This window comes from Bos indicus x Bos taurus, chromosome 3 (assembly GCF_003369695.1).
Source record: "Bos indicus x Bos taurus breed Angus x Brahman F1 hybrid chromosome 3, Bos_hybrid_MaternalHap_v2.0, whole genome shotgun sequence".
Taxonomy (NCBI): domain Eukaryota; kingdom Metazoa; phylum Chordata; class Mammalia; order Artiodactyla; family Bovidae; genus Bos; species Bos indicus x Bos taurus.
The window spans coordinates 3,539,313-3,565,219 of record NC_040078.1 but is presented as its reverse complement, the minus strand read 5'-3'; the positions used below and the strand labels follow the sequence as shown (position 1 = coordinate 3,565,219).

At 41.9% G+C, this 25,907-nt stretch overlaps 1 protein-coding gene across 3 annotated transcripts in view; it reads right to left on the bottom strand.

Moving 5' to 3' along the window:
* RXRG (retinoid X receptor gamma) overlaps window positions 1-25,907 on the bottom strand; it is a 58,513-nt gene that overhangs the window by 10,827 nt on the left and 21,779 nt on the right. For 2 of the 3 annotated variants that reach the window (XM_027527014.1, XM_027527022.1), the window contains exons 3-4: window positions 10,959-11,103; window positions 8,500-8,679 (exon numbers count right to left, since the gene is read on the bottom strand). In XM_027527014.1, coding sequence (XP_027382815.1) covers window positions 8,500-8,679; window positions 10,959-11,103 — 325 coding nt within the window. Of the gene's footprint in view, window positions 1-8,499; window positions 8,680-10,958; window positions 11,104-17,613; window positions 17,753-25,907 lie in introns of those variants that run through there. The other variant, XM_027527030.1, reaches the window with a different exon arrangement.

Below are 25,907 nucleotides of genomic sequence, written 5' to 3'. Positions count from 1 at the left end.
ATGGTGACCTCTCTAAGAAGTATGCACTTTAAGCTTTAATTACCTCCAATTCTGCCCTTTCTTTAAATGAACCACCATCTCCTTGCATGCTGTATGCCATGTCCTTTCTCCACCGGCTACCTCTAATAAACTATGAGCACGCAATAGTTAAGTAACAAGCACATTACTCTAAAAACTCCCTCTGTCAGATCCTGTGCATCATCCTTGGCATTCACGTCCCATTAGGTCTGCCCCTAGTGCACCAGCCTGAACACAACATCACCTGATCTGACTTGTCAGGGAAGATCTTTAGGGAGCCACGCGGGCATTTAGTAAGCAGGAGGCTGGAGGAATGTCACCTAGATGACATTTCAGAATCAGTAGATGATTTAGGGGGTGAGGAAGGGTACACAGGCAGAGGGGGAGGCTGGAATTTTCTCAGATTGCCAAAACTTAGGGTTTTCATCTAGAACCTACTGGGTCTGTGCATGAGAATGTCAGCCAGACCCCTTCCCCAATTCTGTCCTCTTCATTGGGAGGACAGTCTCTGTGAGGTTAGTTTCAATTCTCCCAAAAGCTTTAGTTTTCATCTTATTCCTAGTAGCAATAAACAGAATTCAATATTAGCACACATCTTTTTAAATCCCAAGAATCAAGAAAAGTATACTCTAAACAGTGGCTAAGCGGGACCTCAGTGATAACTACTGCATCAGAGACTTCTATGTCTCATCCCCTCTCCTTCCCTCCCCATCATGCACTTTCCCAGGCACCTCCTACTCTCTGAGGGCAGAGGGAGCTGCAGAGACTGCAGAATGAACTGGGACTGGATGCTGGACATTTAGTTTGTCACGCAAGGGATATTATCGATCTGTCAAAGTAGGTCAGAAAAGGGTCTGCCTCACAGACACAGCTGATACATCACAGTCTCAAATAGAGACGCACCAAGAAGCCTCAAGATGAGAATACTACTCAGGGGTTGACAGGGAATGAGGGTAGGAAGGAAGGAGTAAAGGAAGAAAAGAGATTAAAGCAAGGGATTAAGAAAAAGAAGAAACAGGAGAGAAAGAGAACAAAGATGAGAAAATAGCAGAAGAGCAAAAAATCATGTACTTGGAGTAAAATCTTTTTCAGAATGGGCCTGACCATTTCCTAGCTAGTAGCATCAGACATGCTACTCAGCCTACAAAGCCTCAGCCTCGCTATATGTAAGGTGGGGCTTGTAGTACTTAACCTAGATTGTTTTCTGTAGATTAAATGAAGTAATAATTTAAAAGTTAAAAAAGTAGCATTTTTCCTCCCCTTGGTTTCTTTTTACACTCTTGGACTCTGCTCTGGTCCTCTCTCCATCCCCTCTTTAGACCTCATCCTCTCTCTCCTTGTTTCTCTTTTCCCCTCATCCTTTCTTTCTGTCCATTCTGTGAGCCCTCATTCACTGACAACATACAGAAACTCTCATATGTGTTTTTATATTCAGTTGGATTTGCTGGTTAAAGTTGAATGCTTCTTGTATTAATTTTTTAAGATAGGTTAATGGGCTTCTATTTGTCTTAATTTGAAAAGATGGGAAAGCAATATAAGTTCCTTTTGTGATCCTCAATTGATTTCTTCTATAGATTTGTAACACTCAAGGAAAATAACTTTCAAGCTTCACAGAAAATAACCTTGGCTTCAGGGAATTAGATCCTAATCCCAATTCTGTCATTAATTGAGTGATCCTTTTCTAGTCACTTCTTTTCGTGTGTGTGCCATGAATCTTCCTGTCGTCAGTAGGAGTCCAGTATCTCTGGTTGGAGGAAATTCTCTGTGGACAGACATTTTGAGCTACTGCTACTCCATACATCAGGCTACATTTAGAGGACAGAGGGATCTAAAACAGGATTATTCTTTAGTCCAACATATATCTATTGGGATGTACTAAAATAGCCAAAATTTCTCAAGCTCTTTCTCTGTGTTAGAATTGTGCTCAACATTTTTCATAGATTATATGTCATTTAACCCTCTGAAGAGCTATCAACCACAGAGAAGTTAGGTGACCTGCCTAAGGTCACAGAGCTAGAAAATGATGAAGTCAGCATTGTAGGTAGACCGAGGCTGGCTGGCTGAGCCTACCTCTAACCCCTCTTTACTACCTCCAAGGCTGTAGGCTGGTTGGATTAATAAATCCACAGGGATATCAAATGCTGCCTAAATTGCCTCAAAATAATCCATTATCTTACTACCCAAACCACATTATATGACCCAAAATTGTGGAAACAGACTACCCCAGAACTCTGAGGATTGTTTGGTGGCCTGGATGCCAGAGGGTCTTAATCCTATAGCAGCTCTGACATTAGCTTGCTATGTAAGCTTAGGCAAGACTCTAGACTCTCAGAACTTCTTCTTCTTTCAGAAAATAAATGTGTTACATCAGACAACAGCAAATGTCCATTTCAGCTTCACCCCAATATGTACCCTGATCCCAGACAGGTGAGTTCTGAGCCCACCCCAGTTTTATCTCTTTCTATCTGTCCAACTCTCTAGTAATATAAATTCCATAGTATCACTCAGTTATCTGCTCCAGAATTTCATTATTCTTGTCCACAAGAAGGTGTATGAACTAAGCCCTAAATTTTGCAAATAAAGACCAGAAATTATAGTGGCAAAGGGAAAGCTGTCCAGTCACTTTTTTAAAGTGACATTTCATATAGTGAGATAAGGAATTGATTCATTTCTTCACCTTCTCTTTGTCAGGGTAAATAGTATGAATTTCCCAAACAGCCCTTTTCCACTCCTAATTGTTAATGATTCAGCTTTTCATCACTCTTGTTTCACCACATTATTTTTTTTAATTTTATTTTATTTTTAAACTTTACATAATTGTATTAGTTTTGCCAAATATCAAAATGAATCCACTACAGGTATACATGTGTTCCCCATCCTGAACCCTCCTCCCTCCTCCCTCCCCATACCATCCCTCTGGGTCGTCCCAGTGCACTAGCCCCAAGCATCCAGTATCGTGCATCGAACCTGGACTGGCATCTCGTTTCATACATGATATTTCACATGTTTCAATGCCATTCTCCCAAATCTTCCCACCCTCTCCCTCTCCCACAGAGTCCATAAGACTGTTCTATACATCAGTGTCTCTTTTGCTGTCTATTACATAGGGTTATTGTTACCATCTTTCTAAATTCCATATATATGCGTTACTATACTGTATTGGTGTTTTTCCTTCTGGCTTACTTCACTCTGTATAATAGGCTCCAGTTTCATCCACCTCATTAGAACTGATTCAAATGTTTTCTTTTTAATGGCTGAGTAATACTCCATTGTGTATATGTACCACTGCTTTCTTATCCATTCATCTGCTGATGGACATCTAGGTTGCTTCCATGTCTTGGCTATTATAAACAGTGCTGCGATGAACATTGGGGTACACGTGTCTCTTTCCCTTCTGGTTGCCTCCTCTACATAGAAAACCCTAAAGACTCCACCAGAAAATTACTAGAACTAATCAATGACTATAGTAAAGTTGCAGGATATAAAATCAACACACAGAAATCCCTTGCATTCCTATACACTAATAATGAGAAAACAGAAAGAGAAATTAAGAAAACAATTCCACTCACCATTGCAATGGAAAGAATAAAATACTTAGGAATATATCTACCTAAAGAAACTAAAGACCCACATTATTTTTTTTTTTAATTCAGGAACCAAAACTGGACCCAGCTTTCTGATAATGAATCAGAATACTAGGTTTAAAAGAATCTAGAGCCTATTATACGGAGTAAGTCAGAAAGAAAAGGACAAATACCATATATTAACACACATATATGGAATCTAGAAAGATGGTACCAACGATCCTGTATGCAGGGCAGCAAAGGAGACACAGACATAAAGAACAGACTTTTGGACTCAGTGGGGGAAGAGCGTGGAATGTGTTGAGAGAATAGCATTGAAACCATGCGAAAAACAGATGATCAGTGCAAGTTTGATGCATGAAACAGGGCATCCAAAGTCAGTGCTCTGGGATAACATAGAGGGGTAGGGTGGAGGCGGGGCGGGGGGGGGGGGGAGGTGGGAGGAGGGTTCAGGATCGGGAGGACACATGTACACATATGGCCAATTCATGCTGATGTATGGCAAAAACCATCAAAATATTGGAAAGTAATTATCCTCCAATTAAAATAAATAATTTTTGTAGAAAAATGACAGCCCAGGCTGTTATAATCCACACGTCCTTGTTTGACTTACTTTTTTAAAAAAATGAATCACATTTCCCATCGTTTTCTCCGTGAACCACTCTGACCCTAATTGAGCCGGAAATATTTAGGTTGAGTTTTGAGAGACAGAATTAGACTGTGAAGCAATAGAATCGAATATAGGTGATTCTCAGTCAGTAGCAATCACACTCTACGCTTATGCGAGACACACCTTGGGGTCATTAATTTAACGTTTTGACTATCACAGTGGTGGGAGCTACAAAAAGTGAGTATCAATTCTATGCTGGTGAAGAGAAGACAGTCTCTACCATCTGATTTTTCACATCACATGTTCCAGTCTAGAAAACTGTTGACCCCTCTACAGCAAATATGACACAAACATAAAGTAGACACCCAGTTAATACATGATGAATGAATGAATGAGCAAATGAATCATACAGAAGCATCTGAATTACTAAAACATCTGACTCCAATATTTGGTTTAAACCACTCATTGATTCTCTCAACAAATATTACCTAAATATCTACTATGTGCTAGTCACTGATGATACAGCAGTGGGGGGTAGGGAGGCAGGAAAAATACCCCTGCCTTTTTGGAGACAGGTAGTAGACAAAATTTAAATATGTGATCGGTTCAGTTCAGTTCAGTCACTCAGTCGTGTCCAACTCTTTGTGACCCCATGAATCGCAGCACACCAGGCCTCCCTGTCCATCAAAAACTCCCGGAGTTCACTCAGACTCACGTCCATCAAGTCAGTGATGCCATCCAGCCATCTTATCATCTGTCATCCCCTTCTTCTGCCCCCAATGCCTCCCAGCATCAGAGTCTTTTCCAATGAATCAACTCTTTGCATGAGGTGGCCAAAGTACTGGAGTTTCAGCTTTAGCATCATTCCTTCCAAAGAAATCCCAGGGCTGATCTCCTTTAGAATGGACTGGTGGGATCTCCTTGCAGTCCAAGGGACTCTCAAGAGTTTTCTCCAACACCACAGTTCAAAAGCATCAATTCTTTGGTGCTCGGCTTTCTTCACAGTCCAACTCTCACATCCATACATGACCACAGGAAAAACCATAGCCTTGACTAGACGGACCTTTGTTGGCAAAGTAATGTCTCTGCTTTTCTTTCTTTCTTTTTTTTTTTTTTTCTGCTTTTCAATATGCTATCTAGGTTGGTCATAACTTTTCTTCCAAGGAGTAAGCGTCTTTTAATTTCATGGCTGCAGTCACCATCTGCAGTGATTTTGGAGCCCCAAAAAATAAAGTCTGACACTGTTTTCACTGTTTACCTATCTGTTTCCCATAAAGTGATGGGACCAGATGCCATGATCTTCGTTTTCTGAATGTTGAGCTTTAAGCCAACTTTTTCACTCTCCACTTTCACTTTCATCAAGAGGCTTTTTAGTTCCTTTTCACTTTCTGCCATAAGGGTGGTGTCATCTGCATATCTGAGGTTATTGATATTTCTCCCGGAAATCTTGATTCTAGCTTGTGCTTCTTCCAGTCCAGCATTTCTCATGATGTACTCTGCATATAAGTTAAATAAGCAGGGTGACAATATACAGCCTTGACATAATCCTTTTCCTATTTGGAACCAGTCTGTTGTTCCATGTCCATTTCTAACTGTTGCTTCCTGACCTGCATATAGGTTTCTCAAGAGGCAGGTCAGGTGGTCTGGTATTCCCATCCCTTTCAGAATTTTCCACAGCTTATTGTGATCCACACAGTCAAAGGCTTTGGCATAGTCAATAAAGCAGAAATAGATGTTTTTTTCTGGAACTCTCTTGCTTTTTCCATGATCCAGCGGATGTTGGCAATTTCATCTCTGGTTCCTCTGCCTTTTCTAAAACTAGCTTGAACATCTGGAAGTTCACAGTTCACGTATTGCTGAAGCCTGGCTTGGAGAATTTTGAGCATTACTTTACTAGTGTGTGAGATGAGTGCCATTGTGCTGTAGTTTGAGCATTCTTTGGCATTGCCTTTCTTTGGGATTGGAGTGAAAACGGACATTTTCCAGTCCTGTGGCCACTGCTGAGTTTTCCAAATTTGCTGGCATATTGAGTGCAGCACTTTCACAGCATCATCTTTCAGGATTTGAACTAGCTCAACTGGAATTCCATCACCTCCACTAGCTTTGTTCATAGTGATGCTTTCTAAGGCCCACTTGACTTCATATTCCAGGGTGTCTGGCTCTAGGTGAGTGATCACACCATTGTGATTATCTTGGTTGTGAAGATCTTTTTTGTACAGTTCTTCTGTGTATTCCTGTCAGATAGTAATAAATGCTGTAGGAAATAAACTGGGAAGTATTAGGGGTGGTTGATGTGATTTGAGTCATTGTAGTCAGGCAAAACTTTAAGAAGTTGACAAGTAAAGATATGAAGGATAAGTGAGCCAAAAAGACACCTGGGAGAGGGCAGTCTGAGCAGACAGAATAGTAAGTGTAAAGCCCTGAGGCTGGAGCAGAAAGACAGTGGGTAGCCAGACCGTGTACAGACTTGACGTCATAACCAGGATTCTGCCTTTTTTCTAAGTAAGAAGTGAAGGCACTAGAGCGTTTTGGCGAAAGAAAGGCTTCACCTGATCCACTTGTTCAAAGACTCGCTCTGGTTGCTTTGATAAGGAGAGACTGAAGGAAGATGAAGATGGAAGCAGGCAAACTTCTTAGGAGGCTATTTGTATTATTACAAAACAAACAAACAAACAAACAAAAAACAGTGGCTTGGCAATAACAGTAAAAATGGTGAGACACGGAAAGGTTCTTAACATATTTTGAGAAAGAGACAAGATTTCCTCACCCATTGGATGTGGTGCATGAAAAAAAAAAAAAGAGGTGTTCAATGGCTTTTGATCTGAGTAGCTGAAAAATGGCTATTTCCTAAAATGGGGAGAACCACATGATGAACAGGCTGAGAGGGCAGGTGTGGATCTGTCAATTTGAGATTCTTGACAGATATCAGAGTGAGATTCCCTCCTTCGTTCCATAGTGCCTTCTTGCCCTGGTAGGAGAAGAGATGTGAGATGAGCTCTGACCTGGAAGTAAGAAGTTCCAGTCTCTGTTTATCACCTGTCCTTGGGACCTTGGGAAACTCACTCCATCAATCCAAGTCTATTTCCTCAGCTACAGAATGGTTAGGTAAAGAAGCTGCCTTCAGTGCAGCAGACCCAGGTCCAATCCCTGTGTTGGGAAGATCCCCTGGAGAAGGGAATGGCTACCCACACCAGTATTCTTGCCTGGAGAATTTCATGGACAGAAGAGCCTGGTGGGCTACAGTCCATAGGGTCACCAAGAGTTGGATACAAGTCAGTGACTAACACTTTCACTTTCAGAATGGTTAGGGTTATTAAGTTATTCTTAAGGGCCACCTCCATCCCAAACATTGTAAGAGTGCCATTTTTTCCTTGCTGGTAGGATTCTTTCCTATAAGGGGTCCAAACCCTTTTTTCACTGGATCTTTTAGCCAGCCTCCCCCCTCCCCATAGAAGAGAAGTTTTTTAAGAATAGAGAGTCACTTGGGAGAGACAAAAACATGCCTTGTTTCCATTTCTGAGAGGCTCTTGACTCTTGAATCTATTAAGATTTACCATTTACACCCTGTACCTCTTGAGTTCACTAGCTAATTAACTTGTTGATTTGATTTATTTGTGTTACTTAATGGAAAGACTTTTTGATCTTGTAAATAAACAGAAAGCATGTTCAGATTTTTTTCCCTACGACAACCCAGCTAACCTACCCTGTAAATTTGAAACATTTTAAAAGTACACAATGACGATCTCTCTGAATGAGAAGGCTGTCTGATTATTGGTAATGCCAATAATCCCCAAAGACTTTGGAATACACCAATCTCAGAGGATTTATAGCAGACCAAGGTTATAAAAGCCCAGAGAGATTAATCAAACCAGCAGGCTTCCCCAGGGTGAGGATTAGAGGGGAGAGTCAGCTCTGCCCAGAAGGTCAGTCTGATGCTCCATGGTGGGCCAGCACCCTGAGACCTCAGCTCTAACACTGCCTGGATATTGGAAGAGGAAGAGAGTGGGTCCCATTTGGACCATCTTCTGAGGTCCAGGACAGGTGAGAATGGTGAAGGAAGATGTTCCTGCTCGCTTTGCTTAAGGATACACACTTACCAGGGCAGGAGGCATTCAATTGCAGCACTTGCGAAATCATGGCACCCAAAGTCATTCCCTCCTCTGCCTCAAACTTGTTCACATAGTCCAGCCTAGCAGGACTCTTTCCGATGTCCTGCACTTGCTTCCATTATGTATGTGCAAACTGCTCTCTCCCCTGAGTGGAGAGCAGGGTAGCAGGAAGCCTTACCTTCCCTCTTCATGCCCATGACCAGGCACTTCTGATAGCGGCAGTACTGACAGCGGTTGCGCTGGCGCTTGTCAATGAGGCAGTCTTTGTTATCCCGACAAGTGTAGATGAGGTCTTTCCTTATGGTTCTCTTGAAGAACCCTTTGCAGCCTTCACAACTGTACACACCGTAGTGCTTTCCTGGCCAAAGAGAAGGACATTCCATAAGTAGTTCTTGTGTTTATCTGGATCTTTCATTCAAAAGAATCTCTTGGCTCTCTCCAGAAAAACTAGCACATCACCTTGGCGATGGGAACAAAAGCAAAGAAGAAGTAGTGGAGAATGCAAGCTCGATGACAGGAACCAAACCAAGCCCAGAGTAAATATGCCCTTTCCTGTGTCTACCCTCTAGAAGCAATTCTCTGGAATCACTAATTCCAGAGAATGTTATTTAAAAAGTCCTAACCTAAGACTTCGCTTCCATTTATTTAACAGGGAAATTCTTATTTTTAGTTAAGCAAAATGTTCTGCGTTCATTCAAGACATTAGTGTACATAAAAAAAATTAAAATATCTAGGATTGTTGTTTATTATCTAGCAGGGAAACAACCTCAGTTTCACTCGTATTTCTCCATAACTGAAGTCCAAGGACTTAAGAATCTCACTTCGAACTATTATCCTTTATCATAAACTACGTACAAGAAACTAACTTATAAATTTTTCAAATATTATTGCCTATCAGAGGAATAAACTGTTATACGATCTTTACGGCATAACATGACGTGTAGTCTTGAGATGTGATGTAAAGATCTGATGGAAGGTGGTTTTACTTGATCCAGGATAATCTGTTACCTCTTTCATTGCCCTTATTACCTGTTCCACACATCCAGTTTTCCGTGACCCCAGCCAAGGATGGCTAATTTGTGTCAGGAGAGCCACCTCACACAGGACCACACAGGCATCAAGAATCAGTCACCACTGACTTCCTGGATGGTCCGGTGGCCTACGACTCTACTCCGAAAGCAAGGGGCTCGGGTTCAATATCTGGTCAGGGAGCTAGATCGCACACGCTGCAACTAAAAAAGATACTGCATACCACAACTAAAAGGATCCCACGTGCCCAATTAAGGCCCCGCACAACCAAAGAAATAAATATTTTTAAAAAGGAGTCTTTCTAGGTAGACGTCTTCCCAATACTACACACCAGGCAGCTGTGCTCAATTGGTTGAAATTGTGAGACTTGAACAATATGATGAGACAAATTATGCAAAACAAATTTATGTCTGATTCTTGAGTGTGACATGAGATGCAGTTTAGCTATAGAGCTGATATGACTTTCTAATCTGGTGAGCTGAAGTCCCTGAGAGCTAACCAATGTTAATATCTGGATCCCAGGAGCTTATATTTCAGAGGAAGCCACTTTAAGGTGCAATGGTGGCTGGAGACAGCCTGCTTGATGAAGCATACTGAACTCACAGAATAGCAAATAGTGCTCTCAGCTCTGAAGTATTTGTCATTAAGAAACATGGGACCAACTTATCATCTCCATGGTTCTCCCATATATGAATGAACTGCCCAACTTCAATTAAACCATAGCAGAAAAAAACTCTCTATCAGGGTGTGGCTGGAATTCTGTTGCTATGGCAATGCCAAATCTGCACAATTTGGGAACAACTGTTTGAGAACAAGCAAACACTCGCCATGTAGCTAAGTTCCAGCCACTGGGAACTTTCAGTGGAGTGACATTTTGCAGTGACTTTAGTGGCAATAAAAAGCAGAGAAAATATTGTCAGCCATCATAGAAATCTTCCTCATCTTCTCTTTCATCAAATCAGAGATTCAATTATCATCAAAATTGTTGAGATGGGGAATAGAGGGGCAAGAATTTTGGAGAGGTAGGGAAAGAAGTCATGAAAGAAATAATTTGGGCAAAAGTGGAAGAAAATAAAGAGAATGAAATCAGGGAAAACAATAATTCCCACCCAGGGAAACATGTTAAAAGCCTAGAAGGTTGTAGAAGGAAATTTGCTAAAATATCAAAGGATTTCTCTTTGTTGGGAACATTATAGATAACTTTTTTAGTTTTCACTGATAACTTTCTAGTTCTCCCATATTTCGTACATTAAGATATTATTTTTAGAATTATAAAAATAATTTTTTTAAATTAGAGAGACTCTAGATTGAAATACTTGCTCATCACAACCATTTCTTTATCCCAGATACACATGCAACACAGTAACTCCAAAGAAGCTTCCTGAAAGGTTTCCTATAAATCTAACAGCCTAAAGTGAAATCATGCTTTAAATTCATCAGGACTGTGGTGACAGAAGTTTACAGTCTGGGACCCAGCTTGGATCATCCTAAAGGACTCCTTTTTTTCTTATTGGGTACAAAGGAGCCCAGTGGGAAGTAGAACAGGTGTCTTCTCTGGGATCCCCATTGCATGGGGCACTGGGGAGGGGTGTCTGCCTCTGTACATACCTGAGGATCTGTCCCCACAGATGGCACAGATGTGCTTAACCAGAGATCCCGGGCTGGTGGATGGGTAGTTCATGTTTCCAATGCCAGGAAGCCCTGGTAAGGGCTTGATGTCCTCTGAAATGCTGACACTGTTGACCACATTTAGCTTCATAAAAAAAACAAATAATAATAAAGATACAATAAAACACAGAACCAGAGTAAACCCAAACCCCAAGGCAGAAACTACCAAGGCCTTCCTTGAGGAAAAAAAGTAGGTTCTATTTCAAGAAGTAGTTTCCAAGTACAGTGTCTAAAATTGCCTATGAAGGATGTGAATTTAAGGGAGAAAAAGAATAACATAGAGGAACTAAGTCATTTCTAAATGCCAAAACCTAAACTGAAAATCACAACACATCTACATCAGAGCTCTCAACTTTAACTCATTTTACTCATGTATTATTTGAGCTAGAAATCCGCACTGAACAGCACACTTAGGACAAGTCTGTGTATTTCTAAATTTTTTATTAACTACCTCTTGCCTATTCAGCAGTGCTCCAAGAGGAGATATGGCCCTCAGGCAAAAGACTGAGACTCAGAGAGAACCAAGCAAAATATGCAAATCCATTTGTTTAGTGAATCAACAGACATTCACAAGCACTCATTATGTCAGGCACCAAGCCAGGCTCTGTAGTCCAAAGGTAAACAAAATGCACACTTAAGATGTTTGCAGTAAAATGGAAGAGGAGATAATGTGTGGTGGTCATCTCAGTGAACCTACTTAAGACACTAAGCCAAATGCCCAAATCATTGAAGTAGCACTAAAAATTAGCTTAAAAGCCCCTGATCATACTTTTGAACTTATCTATAAGGAAAAAAATAACCTCCATGGAAATATAAAATCTTTAGCACCAAAGACCAGCACTTCCCAGTACCTGTCATCAACCCAGCGGTAGTGCGGTAGGAGAAAGATGGGCCTCCAGGCTGGAGAGCTGGTGTTTGTCAAGGGGGGTAGAAATCAAGCATTGTTCTCACCCAGGCTTCAAGGACAAAGTTATGGCAACAGCTGAACTCTGCTCAAGTAGAGAGGTAAGGTGCTCACTCTCGAGATCAAGGAAGACTTCCCTGTCTGCACATGTGCAGGAAGGCTCCTTGGGGTCAAAAAGGGAGGGGCTCCATGGGCCCCATGCCATAAAAATGTGAACATGCACCCAATAGCCCTCTGCAATGGGATCCATCGTAGCAAAAACTTGCAAACACATCTTAGGCGGGGGGGAGGAGCGCGGGGGGCGGGGCGGGGGGGTGAGCGTGGGGAGGGGGGGCGGGGGGGGGGGTGTCCTAGGAGCAGTCAGATATGAAGAAAGTAAGATAATTGGCCAGTGTAAACAAAGACAAGCTTCCCAGGTGGCGCTAGTGGTAAACAATCATCCTGCCAATGCAGGAGACAGGAGAGACATCGGTTCAATCCCTGGGACGGGAAGATCCCCTGGAGGAGGAAATGGCACCTCACTCCAGTATTCTTGCTAGAAGAATCACTTGAACAGAGGAGCCTAGCTAGCTACAGTCCAGGGGGTCGCAAAGAGTCAGACATGACCGAGCATCAAAGACCCAGAAGGACAGTCCTGCATAAGTGATTTAAATCACCTCTTTCCTGCTCTCCTCCTCATTCAGGACGCCCACACTCCTCTCCGGGTGTGTGTTTCTGCCTAGCTTCAGACTTCCTGTGCTCCTCCTCACTAGAGAGGACGCTCATACTCTTTCTTTCTGGGTGTGTATTTCTTCCTTACTTTTGTCTTAAATAAACTGTTTTTCTGTGTGCTCTCCCATACATGTTAGGCTGTGTCTCTAATAAACTTTGTAACTATTTTTACAGCTTTTGCCTCCATGAAACATTCTTGCTTTTCAACAGGGGAAAGAGCCAGGGCCACTTTGCTTCTAGCCTCTAGTCCCTGGTTGGCTAGGATTCCCGGTTTTCATCCAGGTGACCGGGTTCAATTCCTGGGCAGGGAGCTAAGATCTCTTTGCAGGACTGCTCCCCGCTGTCTCTCTGGGATCAGTAGGGAATTGGTAGAGCTGAATGGCTCAAAAAAGGAACATTGTGAGATGCCGTTCCTCACCGCTTAGCACAAGTTAACATTAGCTCCTCACCACCACCAGCTCCACGTCTCTTGGCGCTCTAATGGAGATGACCGACAAGCCACTGCTACCTGTTTTCTATTCATCAAAGAAAAGTTAAATAAACATAAGTCCGTCATCCAGTCAGCCGCATTTCTGTACCATGGGTACAGGTCAACATTCCAGACACTGTGAAGGGAGATATAAAATCTAGATCTGTCTCTCACTCCTCAAAAATGGTCACAATCTCAGTGAGGAGTCAGAACACACACAAACACTAAGAAGACTTCTGAGTAAATGCAAACAAAGCTGATGCTGAGTGCGCATGTGCTCAGGGGCCCAGCGGCAGCACCCGGGGAATGCCTGGGGGCTTTAGGGAGGGCCCACTGACTTCTGCATGGTCTATATGAATTCTGAGTCACATTGCCCAACCGAAATGACTGCAACTCCCAAACTGAACCAAAGGTAGGCTTGTCTTCTCTATTGAAGGCCTTTGAAACACGAGAAATGATCAATAAAACATAAAATATAACAGAGCCTGAGTTAGATTCCTTCAAAATTTACTATCTTTTCAATTCACTAAACAAATATTTATTGAGCAGGAGATGGGCAAAGGTTCTGGATTAAATGCTGTAAGGGATGTGAAAAAGAAAAGATAGCATTCAGGGCCTTGCTTTGAAATCAAAGTCACCAGAAATTTTTAAAAATTAATTTGTGTGAGAAATGAAAACACATATGCGATGAGAGAATTCTCCCTCCTCTTCCTTCTCCTCCCTCCTTTTTGTACAAGGCTACCAGTCCATTCTAAAGGAGATCAGCCCTGGGTGTTCTTTGGAAGGAATGATGCTAAAGCTGAAACTCCAGTACTTTGGCCACCTCATGCGAAGAGTTGACTCATTGGAAAAGACTCTGATGCTGGGAGGGATTGGGGGCAGGAGGAGAAGGGGACGACAGAGGATGAGATGGCTGGATGGCATCACCGACTCGATGGACGTGAGTTTGAGTGAACTCTGGGAGATGGTGATGGACAGGGAGGCCTGGCGTGCTGTGATTCATGGGGTTGCAAAGAGTCAGACACGACTGAGCGACTGAACTGAACTGAACTGAATTTATTTAGAATTTATGTTTAGCATTTTTTTCTCTTTTGGTATAATACCGTGGTTCTCATTGCTGAATGTACTCCTGGGAGCTTTGGAAAAAAATTTAATTCCAAAGTCCCACACCAAGAAATGGTCTGAGGGTCATTGGTGCTGGCATTTCTTTAAGTTGATCAGATAATGCTAATGGCAGTCCAGGGGTCCGAAACACTGATGTAGAGGAGAAAACCTGCTTTGAAATCACACGGCCCTGGGATTGACTCCCCGTCTACCCTTATTAGCTGCATGACTTCAAAGCAGTCCTGGATCCCAGGTCAACATTACTCCTTATTTATCTTCCTTAACCTTCTGTCTCCTTGTCTGTAAAATGAACATAGTAATACCTAATTTACAGAGTCACTGGGAGGATTAGATGAGATGATAATGTAAAATGCCTGTCACAATGCCTGGTACACAGTAGATGTTCCATAATTTGCAGCTCCTATCACCCCAATAAAATCCAGTTAATTCAGATTTTGAATGTTTATTATGAACCAACATTCTGCTATGTGCTAGGAATTCTGAGCATCTCACGGAAAGTTAGATCCATCCCACGAAAAAGAAATATTTTAGAGAACTCCCTAACTGACCTTTGTCTGCAAATCCTGAAATGAATAAGAAATATCATGGGAATAAGGAGGAAGACAGTATCACCTGGGGCCCAGGAGACCCTCACCCATCTTCCCTTCCCACTCCCATCTCCAGTAGGACCAGCTCCACCTTCTCCAGTCTGCAGTGATCACAGAACAGTAATTATTGTTCTTGCTACTCAGTGCTACCATCCAAGGAAAGTTTGCTCAGAGCCAATTAACTATTTTAATCCTCACAACAACCCTATGAGGTTTTCCTATTTTTCAGCTGAGGAAACTGAGCCGTAAAGTGGTTCATTTATTCATTCATTCACAGGTCCTACTGGGATACAAAAGAGAAGATGCAGGCACTGCCTCAGGAAACTGGACATTGAGATAAAAAGCTGGTTGGGATAATTTAGGAAAGAAAGATCACAAGCGAGATTAGGGAAGATGTCTTGAAGGAAGGAGCATTTGATCTGGGACTTGACAATTTTAAAAAAAGAATGGTATTTGAATGAGCCAGTGGGTGAAAGGTTTTGACAACAAAGACCTGGAGAGAAACCCAACTATTTGTGTGGATGGGTGGGAAATAAGATTGAGAGGTGGGCTGTAACCAAGCTGAGGCTTGATTACTCAGGGAAAGTGAGTGGATTTAATCTGAGAGGCCATGAGGAGCCATGAGGTTTCCAGCAAAGGAAAAAAGCCCTTAAAGGATGAGGCAGCAGCACAAGGAAGAGAAGAGAGACAGCTGAGGCTATGGCAGCTGCCCACGCAGCAGGTTAGGCACCTTCCCTGATCTAACATGTTGGGGCTGGAACCCGGGCTTCTGGATCCCAGCTTATCATTCTTCCTTCCCCACCTTGTCTGTCTTGTGTGGCAGGAGCCCCCAGACCGCCCCTGCCCTGGATGTTTCCAGCCCCCACCTTATAGGCAATGAGCCCCCGGAGGAGTAGACTGGGTCACTGTCTCCTGGCAGCCCCTCTCCAAAACCCTTCCTCTTCCTGGGTTGGATGGTGGTGGGAGGTGGTGGTGGGGACAGATGGGTTGATACCCTCTCCTCTGTCTGTCTTTTTGCTGGCTTGGGGTTTGTGGGGGCTAAGAGCATTGGTAGATGAGATTGAAGGCAGCCACCAGAGCTCAAACCCATTAGCTGCCTGGTCCCAGTCCCACAGCTCCAGCTGTCTTGTTCCATTAGAAGCAGCTCTGCTGAAGTGAGCACTTCAGAGCTGGAATTTACCAGGCGGCTGGCTGCTCCTGAGAAAAAGGAGAGAAACACACTTGGCTGACCTGTCTTCCATTTGCAGACTCTCAGCCAAGGACTGAATGCATCCTAGATGCCCTGGAGCCATCACCAAACATCAGGTCCCACATTTCTGAGCTGCTTTCAGCCCAAATTATTCCATTCAAGGCAGATATGTTGCCAGCCAGGCAGGATTCAGGCAGGCACTCCTCTTCCAGTGGGTGGAGTCCTTAGAGTGGCATATCTTTAGTGGAGTGAGGGTCTTCACTGTGAAAAGTACAGAGCCTGGACTTGCCACTTCATTGCTGTGTGATCTTGACAGGATGACTTCACTCAGAGACTCCACTAACTTATGCACAGACTAAAGCAGTGGTTTTCAAGCTGAGAATATGTGTGGCAGGGGGTGGGGAGGTTGAGTAAGAAGTTTTCATATCTCCTACCTCGAGTTCACCAGACCTGTTTTTACTTAATGTGCAATGACTTCCAAACATGCTTTCACTTGAAGACTTTATGGCTTTTTAAAGATCATTAAACAAGATGGTATTCAAGATCTGTTCTAGCTCCAACATTTTTAAATCTTTATTTATATTTTTATTATTTTTTAATTTTTGGTCACGCCACACAGCTGTGAGATCTTATTTTCCCAATCAGGGATCAAACATGTGTTCCCTGCAGTGGGAGTGCAGAGTCTTAACCACTAGACCACTGGGGAAGTCTCACATTTGCAACTTTTATGATCAAAGTAATCTCTGTAAAAATGCAAACATCTGAAAGGGCAACAATTCAGTTATCAGTCACTACCTGGGCAGGAATTGTCAGTGACAGAACCCAGATCAGGCAGCAGGGTTGGGACAGGCAAATCAGGTGGGAGCCTTCCAAAGGCTTGCAGGTCCTGCTTCAGAGTCCAGTCAACAGACATCAAACTTACAAAAATACAGCATTATACACACACACACACACTGGAAAATGTAATCTAGATCATCTGTCAGAAAGCTGCATAAATATCTCCTCAATTATATACATGTTGTTTTGGGAAACAGTTCACTCCACTTAGATCCTCCCCAGGCCAGGGACTGAGTCTTATACATTTTTAAAATCTCCAGTTCTTAGTGTAATGAATGCTTGTTGAAATGAACTTCTCTGGAACCTTTCAACAACAAAGAACACACACTTGGACTAATGATCACATAGGTATATAATATTCATCACCTTGGTGCCTGATATGCCACCTGGGTATAATAATAATAATAGTAAAAATAATACCACTTTATGGCCATAGAGCATCATAAGTACTTAAGAAGGGATTTCTTAAGTCCACATCTTGTTTGATACATACAAAAAATCTCTGTCGGATAATCAGGGCAAAGTGTGTTATCCCACAATAGAGAAAAAGAAACTGAGATAAATATAAGTTCAAAGTGATGTTTTTGCAAAAGGTTACATGGTCCTTGCCTCCGGAGTAATCAGTTCACTTCTCTTTACTTCTCAAGACTGAAAATCCAACAAGAGCAAAAAGAGAAGCTCAAACACCAGAAAGGCAGAGCGCAGAACAGGACACCCCGCCTGCTCTCACCCCGAGCACCTCATTTCTCCCCTCACCCCTAAATCACACTCACCCGAGACTCAGGTCACAGAACACACATGTTCCCACATGAACTCCACTCAGCCTCAGTCCTGGGCAAGAAAGGCAGGCTGCATAGGAACCGTCTGTCTGGGGCGTTCAGAGCCCGGCCCACGGTGGCTAACTCTGAAGGCACTGGGTGTCCCGTGTCACCTAGTTAATTGGGCAAAATGTCACTGCCCTGTGGCTCCAGAAACCAAGCCCCAAATGCCGCCCTGTGTCTGGGGCTGCTGAGCTCCCAGTGCTTGGCAAGCTTAATGCAGCTCTCTTAGCCAAACTTGGCTTTGGCCTCTGCACACAACCCAGTTGGCCAGGACCAGAGCTTCCAGCTGACCTTTCAACCCCAATCCCTCTGTACAGACATATGGTCCGGGAATAGCAGCCCTGCCACTCACACGGCTGTGGAGCTGAATTTATTGGCCAGATTTGGCTCACTGAGACTGGAGTGTGTCCAAAAGCAGGCTTGGAGGGCGGGTGGCTTGCCCCCTCCCCACCCACAAATCCTGTCACCGGTCATAACCTTACCCTGTTTTATATCTTCATGAATATAGTCATGGTCATTTGAAACTATCTGGTTCATTCATTTGGTTTTTGTCTGTCTTGCCTGCTGCAGTATAATTGCCATGAAAGTAAAGACTTATTCAGTGCTTATCCCTAGAACCTAGGACAGTGTCAAATAGTGACACAGATTAGGTCCTGCTAAATAGTTATTTGAATAAATGTGAGAGTCCTTTGCAAAATTTTACTTCCAGAACTTCAATCTCCCTCTCTGTCTCTAATCTATTGACTTTGACCTGCCCTCCTGAAATCCATTCACATGAATGAAAATGAATAAACAAATCTCTTCAAGATCCCACGTTCTAAAGGGTAGAGGATCACCAGCTCTGCTGATGACAGTGGGAGAGAGTGGCATAAATCCACGTCCCTTCCCACTGCCATCTGGTCTCCACTCCTCTGAGTGGTTGACACTCTCATGGAAAGTAAGACTGGAAGTTCTCAGGTCCCTTTTTTATGCTCCCTTCGGTTCTGTCCCTACACCTACACAATGTTGCAATTTATCTGCGTGATGTGCCACATGCCCCACAGGACTCCTTGGGATCACTGATTATTCATCTTTTAATCCTTGGCAGCCAACAGGAAGATCCTGGGGTCACTGTTTAAGATAGAAGACACCATAGGTGTGAGTAAATGCAGCATCGTGGAGATTGAGTGGGGTGTGGAGACTTGGGGTCTAACCCTGGCTCCGCTGTGACTAGCTGTGTGAAGCTGGACACATCACCTGAGCCCACTGAGCCTATATCGGATGAGAAGCCTGGACAGAATTAGTGGTTCTCAGCTGGGCAGGGATGGGGCAGTTAGAATCCTCTGTGGGGCTTTTACAACTCACACAAAGGCCAAAATATGGGATGAGGGAGAAATGTGTATACTGAGAAAGATCCTACAGGTGAGGGCCATTAGTTTACAAATTAGGGTTAAAGGGACTGGCCAAATGGGACCCACAGAAGTACTCTCCTTGGCCATGAAATACTTCAAGTCTCTGAATTTGAATGGCTTCAAGTGGGGAGGGCAGCTCTCTACAACCCCCACCCATCTGATTCACCCCCCTGTGTTACCTGTCTGGCCCCTGGCTCCTATAATCCCTACACTACAGAACTGATAAGGTCTTCTCCAGTTTCTTTAATCCACACGTGAAAAACTTTCTGATGTCCTTACTGGCTATAAAATTCTATGACTCCACATGGCTTTGCTTTTAGACTCTGAGCACACACTCTCTGTCTAGGGAGAGTCTCTGCTCTTTGTAGCAGTAAGAAATGCTAAACCAATGGGGGCTTTGTCTCTTCTTCAAACTATAAATTCAAAAGAGACTATAAGACCTACTAATTCTACTGCTAGACGTGCTGGTAGTTGGGATGAGAAGGACCCTGACCCTAGTTGTGAGGTACCAGCACAGTGAGAGTGCGGTAGACAGGGTTATTATTCCTAATGCTTCACTCTTCCTAATTCTTCACAACCTTTGCAGCATGTCTTTGTAGTTCCTTACACTAAAACAGGCACAAATTATTCCCCTGTCCCACCAGTGTTGGAGTCAGACATACAGTTTCCTTAGACCAATGGGATATCAATGGACATGATGTGAGCAGAGACGTCACTGTATTTTCCTGATTTGGTTTAGATTTTCGCAGTCCTGAGGGATACCTCGAGAAAAGAAGGTAGCTGCTCCTGTAGTCGGGACATGAAGAGCTGACTTGCACCCAGGCTGCAGCCTAGACCAACTCCCCCACCATCTGAAACAGAACCTTCCTCAGTTCAGTTCAGTCACTCAGTCATGTCCAACTCCTTGTGACCCCATGGACTGCAACACGCCAGTCTTCCCTGTCCACCACCAACTCCCGGAGCTTATTCAAACTCATGTCCATTGAGTTGGTGATGCCATCCAACCATCTCATCCTCTGTCATCCCCTTTTCCTCCTGCCTTCAATCTTTTCCAACATCAGGGTCTTTTCTGATGAGTCAGTTCTTCACAACAGGTGACCAAAGCATTGGAGCTTCAGCTTCAGCATCAGTCCTTCCAATGAATATTCAGGACTGATTTCCTTTAAGACTGACTGATTTGATCTCCTTTCAGTCCAAAGGACTCTCAAGAGTCTTCTCCAACACCACAGTTCAAAAGCATCAATTCTTTGGCGCTCAGTTTTCTTTATGGTCCAACTCTCACATCCATACATGACTACTGGAGAAAATATAGCTTTGACTAGACAGACCTTTGTTGGCAAAGTAATGTCTCTGCTTTTTAATATGCTGTCTAGGTTGGTCATAGCTTTTCTTCCAAGGAGCAAGTGCCTTTTAATTTCATGGCTGCAGTCACCATCTGCAGTGATTTTGGAGCCCCAAAAATAAAGTCTGTCACTGTTTCCATTGTTTCCCCATCTATTTGCCATGAAGTGATAGGACCAGATGCCATGATCTTAGTTCTCTGATTGTTGAGTTTTAAGCAAACTTTTTCACTCTCCTCTTTCACTTTCTTTTTTTTTTAATTTAAATTTATTTATTTTAATTGGAGGCTAATTACTTTACAATATTGTATTGGTTTTGCCACACATCAACATGAATCTGCCATGGGTGTACACGTGTTCCCCATCCTGAAGCCCCCTCCCACCTCCCTCCCGTACCATCCCTCTGGGTCATCCCAGTGCACCAGCCCCAAGCATCCTGTATCCTGCATCAAACCTGGACTGGCGATTCATTTCTTATATGATATTATATATACTTCAATGCCATTCTCCCAAATCATCCCACCCTTGCCCTCTCCCACAGAGTCCAAAAGACTGTTCTATACATCTGTGTCTCTTTTGCTGTCTCACATACAGGGTTATCATTACCATCTTTCTAAATTCCATATACATGCATTAGTATACTGTACTGGTGTTTTTCTTTCTGGCTTACTTCACTCTGTATAGTAGGCTCCAGTTTCATCCACCTCATTAGAACTGATTCAAATATATTCTTTTTAATGGCTGAATAATACTCCATTGTGTATATGTACCACAGCTTTCTTATCCATTCATCTGCTGATGGACATCTAGGTTGCTTCCATGTCCTGGCTATTATAAACAGTGCTGCGATGAACATTGGGGTACACGTGTCTCTTTCAATTCTGGTTTCCTCAGTGTGTATGCCCAGCAGTGGGATTTCTTGGTCATAAGGCAGTTCTATTTCCAGTTTTTTAAAGGAATCTCCACACTGTTCTCCATAGTGGCTGTACTAGTTTGCATTCCCACCAACAGTGTAAGAGGGTTCCCTTTTCTCCACACCCTCTCCAGCATTTATTGCTTGTAGACTTTTGGATCACAGCCATTCTGACTGGCGTGAAATGGTACCTCACTGTGGTTTTGATTTGCATTTCTCTGATAATGAGTGATGTTGAGCATCTTTTCATGTGTTTGTTAGCCCTCTGTATGTCTTCTTTGGAGAAATGTCTATTTAGTTCTTTGGCCCATTTTTGATTGTGTCATTTATTTTTCTGGAATTGAGCTGCAGGAGTTGCTTGTATATTTTTGAGATTAGCTGTTTGTCAGTTGCTTCATTTGCTATTATTTTCTCCCATTCTGAAGGCTGTCTTTTCACCTTGCTTATCATTTCCTTTGTTGTGCAGAAGCTTCTAAGTTTAATTAGGTCCCATTTGTTTATTTTGCTTTTATTTCCAACATTCTGGGAGGTGGGTCATAGAGGATCCTGCTGTGACGTATGTCGGAGAGTGTACGTATGTCAGAGAGTGTTTTGCCTATGTTCTCCTCTAGGAGTTTTATAGTTTCTGGTCTTATGTTTAGATCTTTAATCCATTTTTAATTTATTTTTGTGTATGGTGTTAGAAAGTGTTCTAGTTTCATTCTTTTACAAGCGGTTGACCAGTTTTCCCAGCACAACTTGTTAAAGAGATTGTTTTTAATCCATTGTATATTCTTGCCTACTTTGTCAAAAATAAGTTGTCCATAGATGCGTGGATTTATCTCTGGGCTTTCTATTTTGTTCCATTGATCTGTATTTCTGTCTTTGTGCCAGTACCATACTGTCGTGATGACTGTGGCTTTGTAGTAGAGCCTAAAGTCAGGCAAGTTGATTCCTTCAGTTCCATTCTTCTTTTTCAAGATTGCTTTGGCTATTTGAGATTTTTTGTATTTCCATATAAATTGTGAAATTATTTGTTCTAGCTCTGTGAAAAATACCATTGGTAGCTTGATAGGGATTACATTGAATCTATAGATTGCTTTGGGTAGTATACTCATTTTCACTATATTGATTCTTCCGATCCATGAACATGGCATATTTCTCCATCTATTAGTGTCCTCTTTGATTTCTTTCACCAGTGTTTTATAGTTTTCTATATATAGGTCTTTAGTTGCTTTAGGTAGATATATTCCTAAGTATTTTATTCTTTTCATTGCAATGGTGAATGGAATTGTTTCCTTAATTTCTCTTTCTATTTTCTCATTATTAGTGTATAGGAATGCAAGGGATTTCTGTGTGTTGATTTTATATCCTGAAACTTTGCTATTTTCACTGATTAGCTCTAGTTATTTTCTGGTGGAGTCTTTAGGGTTTTCTATGTAGAGGATTATGTCATCTGCAAACAGTGAGAGTTTTACTTCTTCTTTTCCAATTTGGATTCCTTTTATTTCTTTTTCTGCTCTGATTGCTGTGGCCAAAACTTCCAAAACTATGTTGAATAGTAGTGGTGAAAGTGGGCACCCTTGTCTTGTTCCTGACTTTAGGGGAAATGCTTTCAATTTTTCACCTTTGAGGATAATGTTTGCTGTGGGTTTGTCATATATAGCTTTTATTATGTTGAGGTATGTTCCTTCTATTCCTGCTTTCTGGAGAGTGTTTATCATAAACGGATGTTGAATTTTGTCAAAGGTTTTCTCTGCATCTATTGAGATAATCATATGGCTTTCATTTTTCAATTTGTTAATGTGGTATATTACATTGATTGATTTGTGGATATGGAAGAATCCTTGCATCCCTGGGATAAAACCCACTTGGTCATGGTGTATGATCTTTTTAATGTGTTGTTGATTTCTGATTGCCAGAATTTTGTTAAGGACTTTTGCATTTATGTTCATCAGTGATACTGGCCTGTAGTTTTCTTTTTTTGTGGCATCTTTGTCAGGTTTTGGTATTAGGGTGATGGTGGCCTCATAGAATGAGTTTGGAAGTTTACCTTCCTCTGCAATTTTCTGGAAGAGTTTGAGTAAGATCAGTGTTAGCTTTTCTCTAAATTTTTGGTAGAATTCAGCTGTGAAGCCATCTGGACCTGGGCTTTTGTTTGCTGGAAGATTTCTGATTACAGTTTCAATTTCCGTGCTTGTGATGGGTCTGTTAAGATTTTCTATTTCTTCCTGGTCCGGTTTTGGAAAGTTGCACTTTTCTAAGAATTTGTCCATTTCTTTCACGTTGTCCATTTTATTGGCATATAATTGCTGATAGTCTCTTTTGATCCTTTGTATTTCTGTGTTGTCTGTTGTGATCTCTCCATTTTCATTTCTAATTTTATTGATTTGATTTTTCTCCCTTTGTTTCTTGATGAGTCTGGCTAATGGTTTGTCAATTTTATTTATCCTTTCAAAGAATCAGCTTTTGGCTTTGTTGATTTTTGCTATGGTCTCTTTAGTTTCTTTTGCATTTATTTCTGCCCTAATTTTTAATATTTCTTTCCTTCTACTAACCCTGGGGTTCTTCATTTCTTCCTTTTCTAGTTGCTTTAGGTGTAAAGTTAGGTTATTTATTTGACTTTTTTCTTGTTTCTTGAGGTATGCCTGTATTGCTATGAACTTTCCCCTTAGCACTGCTTTTACAGTGTCCCACAGGTTTTGGGTTGTTGTGTTTTCATTTTCATTAGTTTTTATGCATATTTTGATTTCTTTTTTTATTTCTTCTGTGATTTGTTGGTTATTCAGCAGCATGTTGTTCAGCCTCCATATGTTGGAATTTTTAATAGTTTTTCTCCTGTAACTGAGATCTAATCTTACTGAATTGTGGTCAGAAAAGATGCTTGGAATGACTTCAATTTTTTTGAATTTACCAAGGCTAGATTTATGGCCCAGGATGTGATCTATCCTGGAGAAGGTTCCGTGTGCACTTGAGAAAAAGGTGAAATTCATTGTTTTGGGGTGAAATGTCCTATAGATATCAATTAGGTCTAACTGGTCTATTGTATCATTTCAAGTTTGTGTTTCCTTGTTAATTTTCTGTTTAGTTGATCTATCCATAGGTGTGAGTGGGGTATTAAAGTCTCCCACTATTATTGTGTTATTGTTAATTTCCCCTTTAATACTACTACTACTAAGTCGCTTCAGTTGTGTCCGACTCTGTGCAACCCCACAGATGGCAGCCCACCAGGATCCACCGTCCCTGGGATTCTCCAGGCAAGAACACTGGGGTAGGTTGCCATTTCCTTCTCCAATGCATGAAAGTGAAAAGTGAAAGTGAAGTTGCTCAGTCGTGTCCGACTCTTCGAGACCCCAGGGACTGCAGCCTACCAGGCTCCTCTGTCCATGGGATTTTCCAGGCAAGAGTACTGGAGTGGGTTGCCATTGCCTTCTCCATCCCCTTTCATACTTGCTAGCATTTGTCTTACATAATGTGGTGCTCCTATGTTGAGTGCATATATATTTATAATTGTTACATCTTCTTCTTGGATTGATACTTTGATCATTATGTAGTGTCCTTCTTTGTCTCTTTTCTCAACCTTTGTTTTAAAGTCTATTTTATCTGATATGAGTATTGCTACCCCTGCTTTCTTTTGGTCTCTATTTGCATGGAATATCTTTTTCCAGCCCTTTACTTTCAGTCTGTATGTGTCCTTTGTTTTGAGGTGGGTGTCTTGTAGACAACATATATAGGGGTCTTGTTTTTGTATCCGTTCAGCCAGTCTTTGTCTTTTGGTTGGGGCATTCAACGCATTTATGTTTAAGGTAAGTATGATCCCATTGCCATTTACTTTATTGTTTTGAGTTCGAGTTTATACACCCTTTTTGTGTCTCCTGTCTAGAGAATATCCTTTAGCATTAGTTGGAGAGCTGGTTTGGTGGTGCTGAATTCTCTCAGTTTTTGCTTGTCTGTAAAGCTTTTGATTTCTCCTTGATATTTGAATGAGATCCTTGCTGGGTACAGTGATCTGGGCTGTAGGTTATTTACTTTCATCACTTTAAGTATGTCTTGCCATTCCCTCCTGGCCTGAAGAGTTTCTATTGAAAGATCAGCTGTTATCCTTATGGGAATCCCCTTGTGTGTTATTTGTTGTTTTTCCCTTGCTGCTTTTAATATTTGTGCTTTGTGTTTGATCTTTGTTAATTTGATTAATATGTGTCTTGGGGTGTTTCGCCTTGGGTTTATTCTGTTTGGGACTCTCTGGGTTTCTTGGACTTGAGTGATTATTTCCTTCCCCATTTTAGGGAACTTTTCAGCTATTATTTCCTTAAGTATTTTCTCATGGTCTTTCTTTTTGTCTTCTTCTTCTGGGACTCCTATGATTCGAATGTTGGGGTGTTTAATATTGTCCTGGAGGTCTCTGAGATTGTCCTCATTTCTTTTAATTCATTTTTTTCCCTCTCTGATTCATTTATTTCTACCATTCTATCTTCTACTTCACTAATCCTACCTTCTGCCTCTGTTATTCTACTATTTGTTGCCTCCAGAGTGTTTTTGATCTCATTTATTGCATTATTCACTGTATATTGACTCTTTTTTATTTCTTCTAGGTCCTTGTTAAACATCTATTGCATCTTCTCA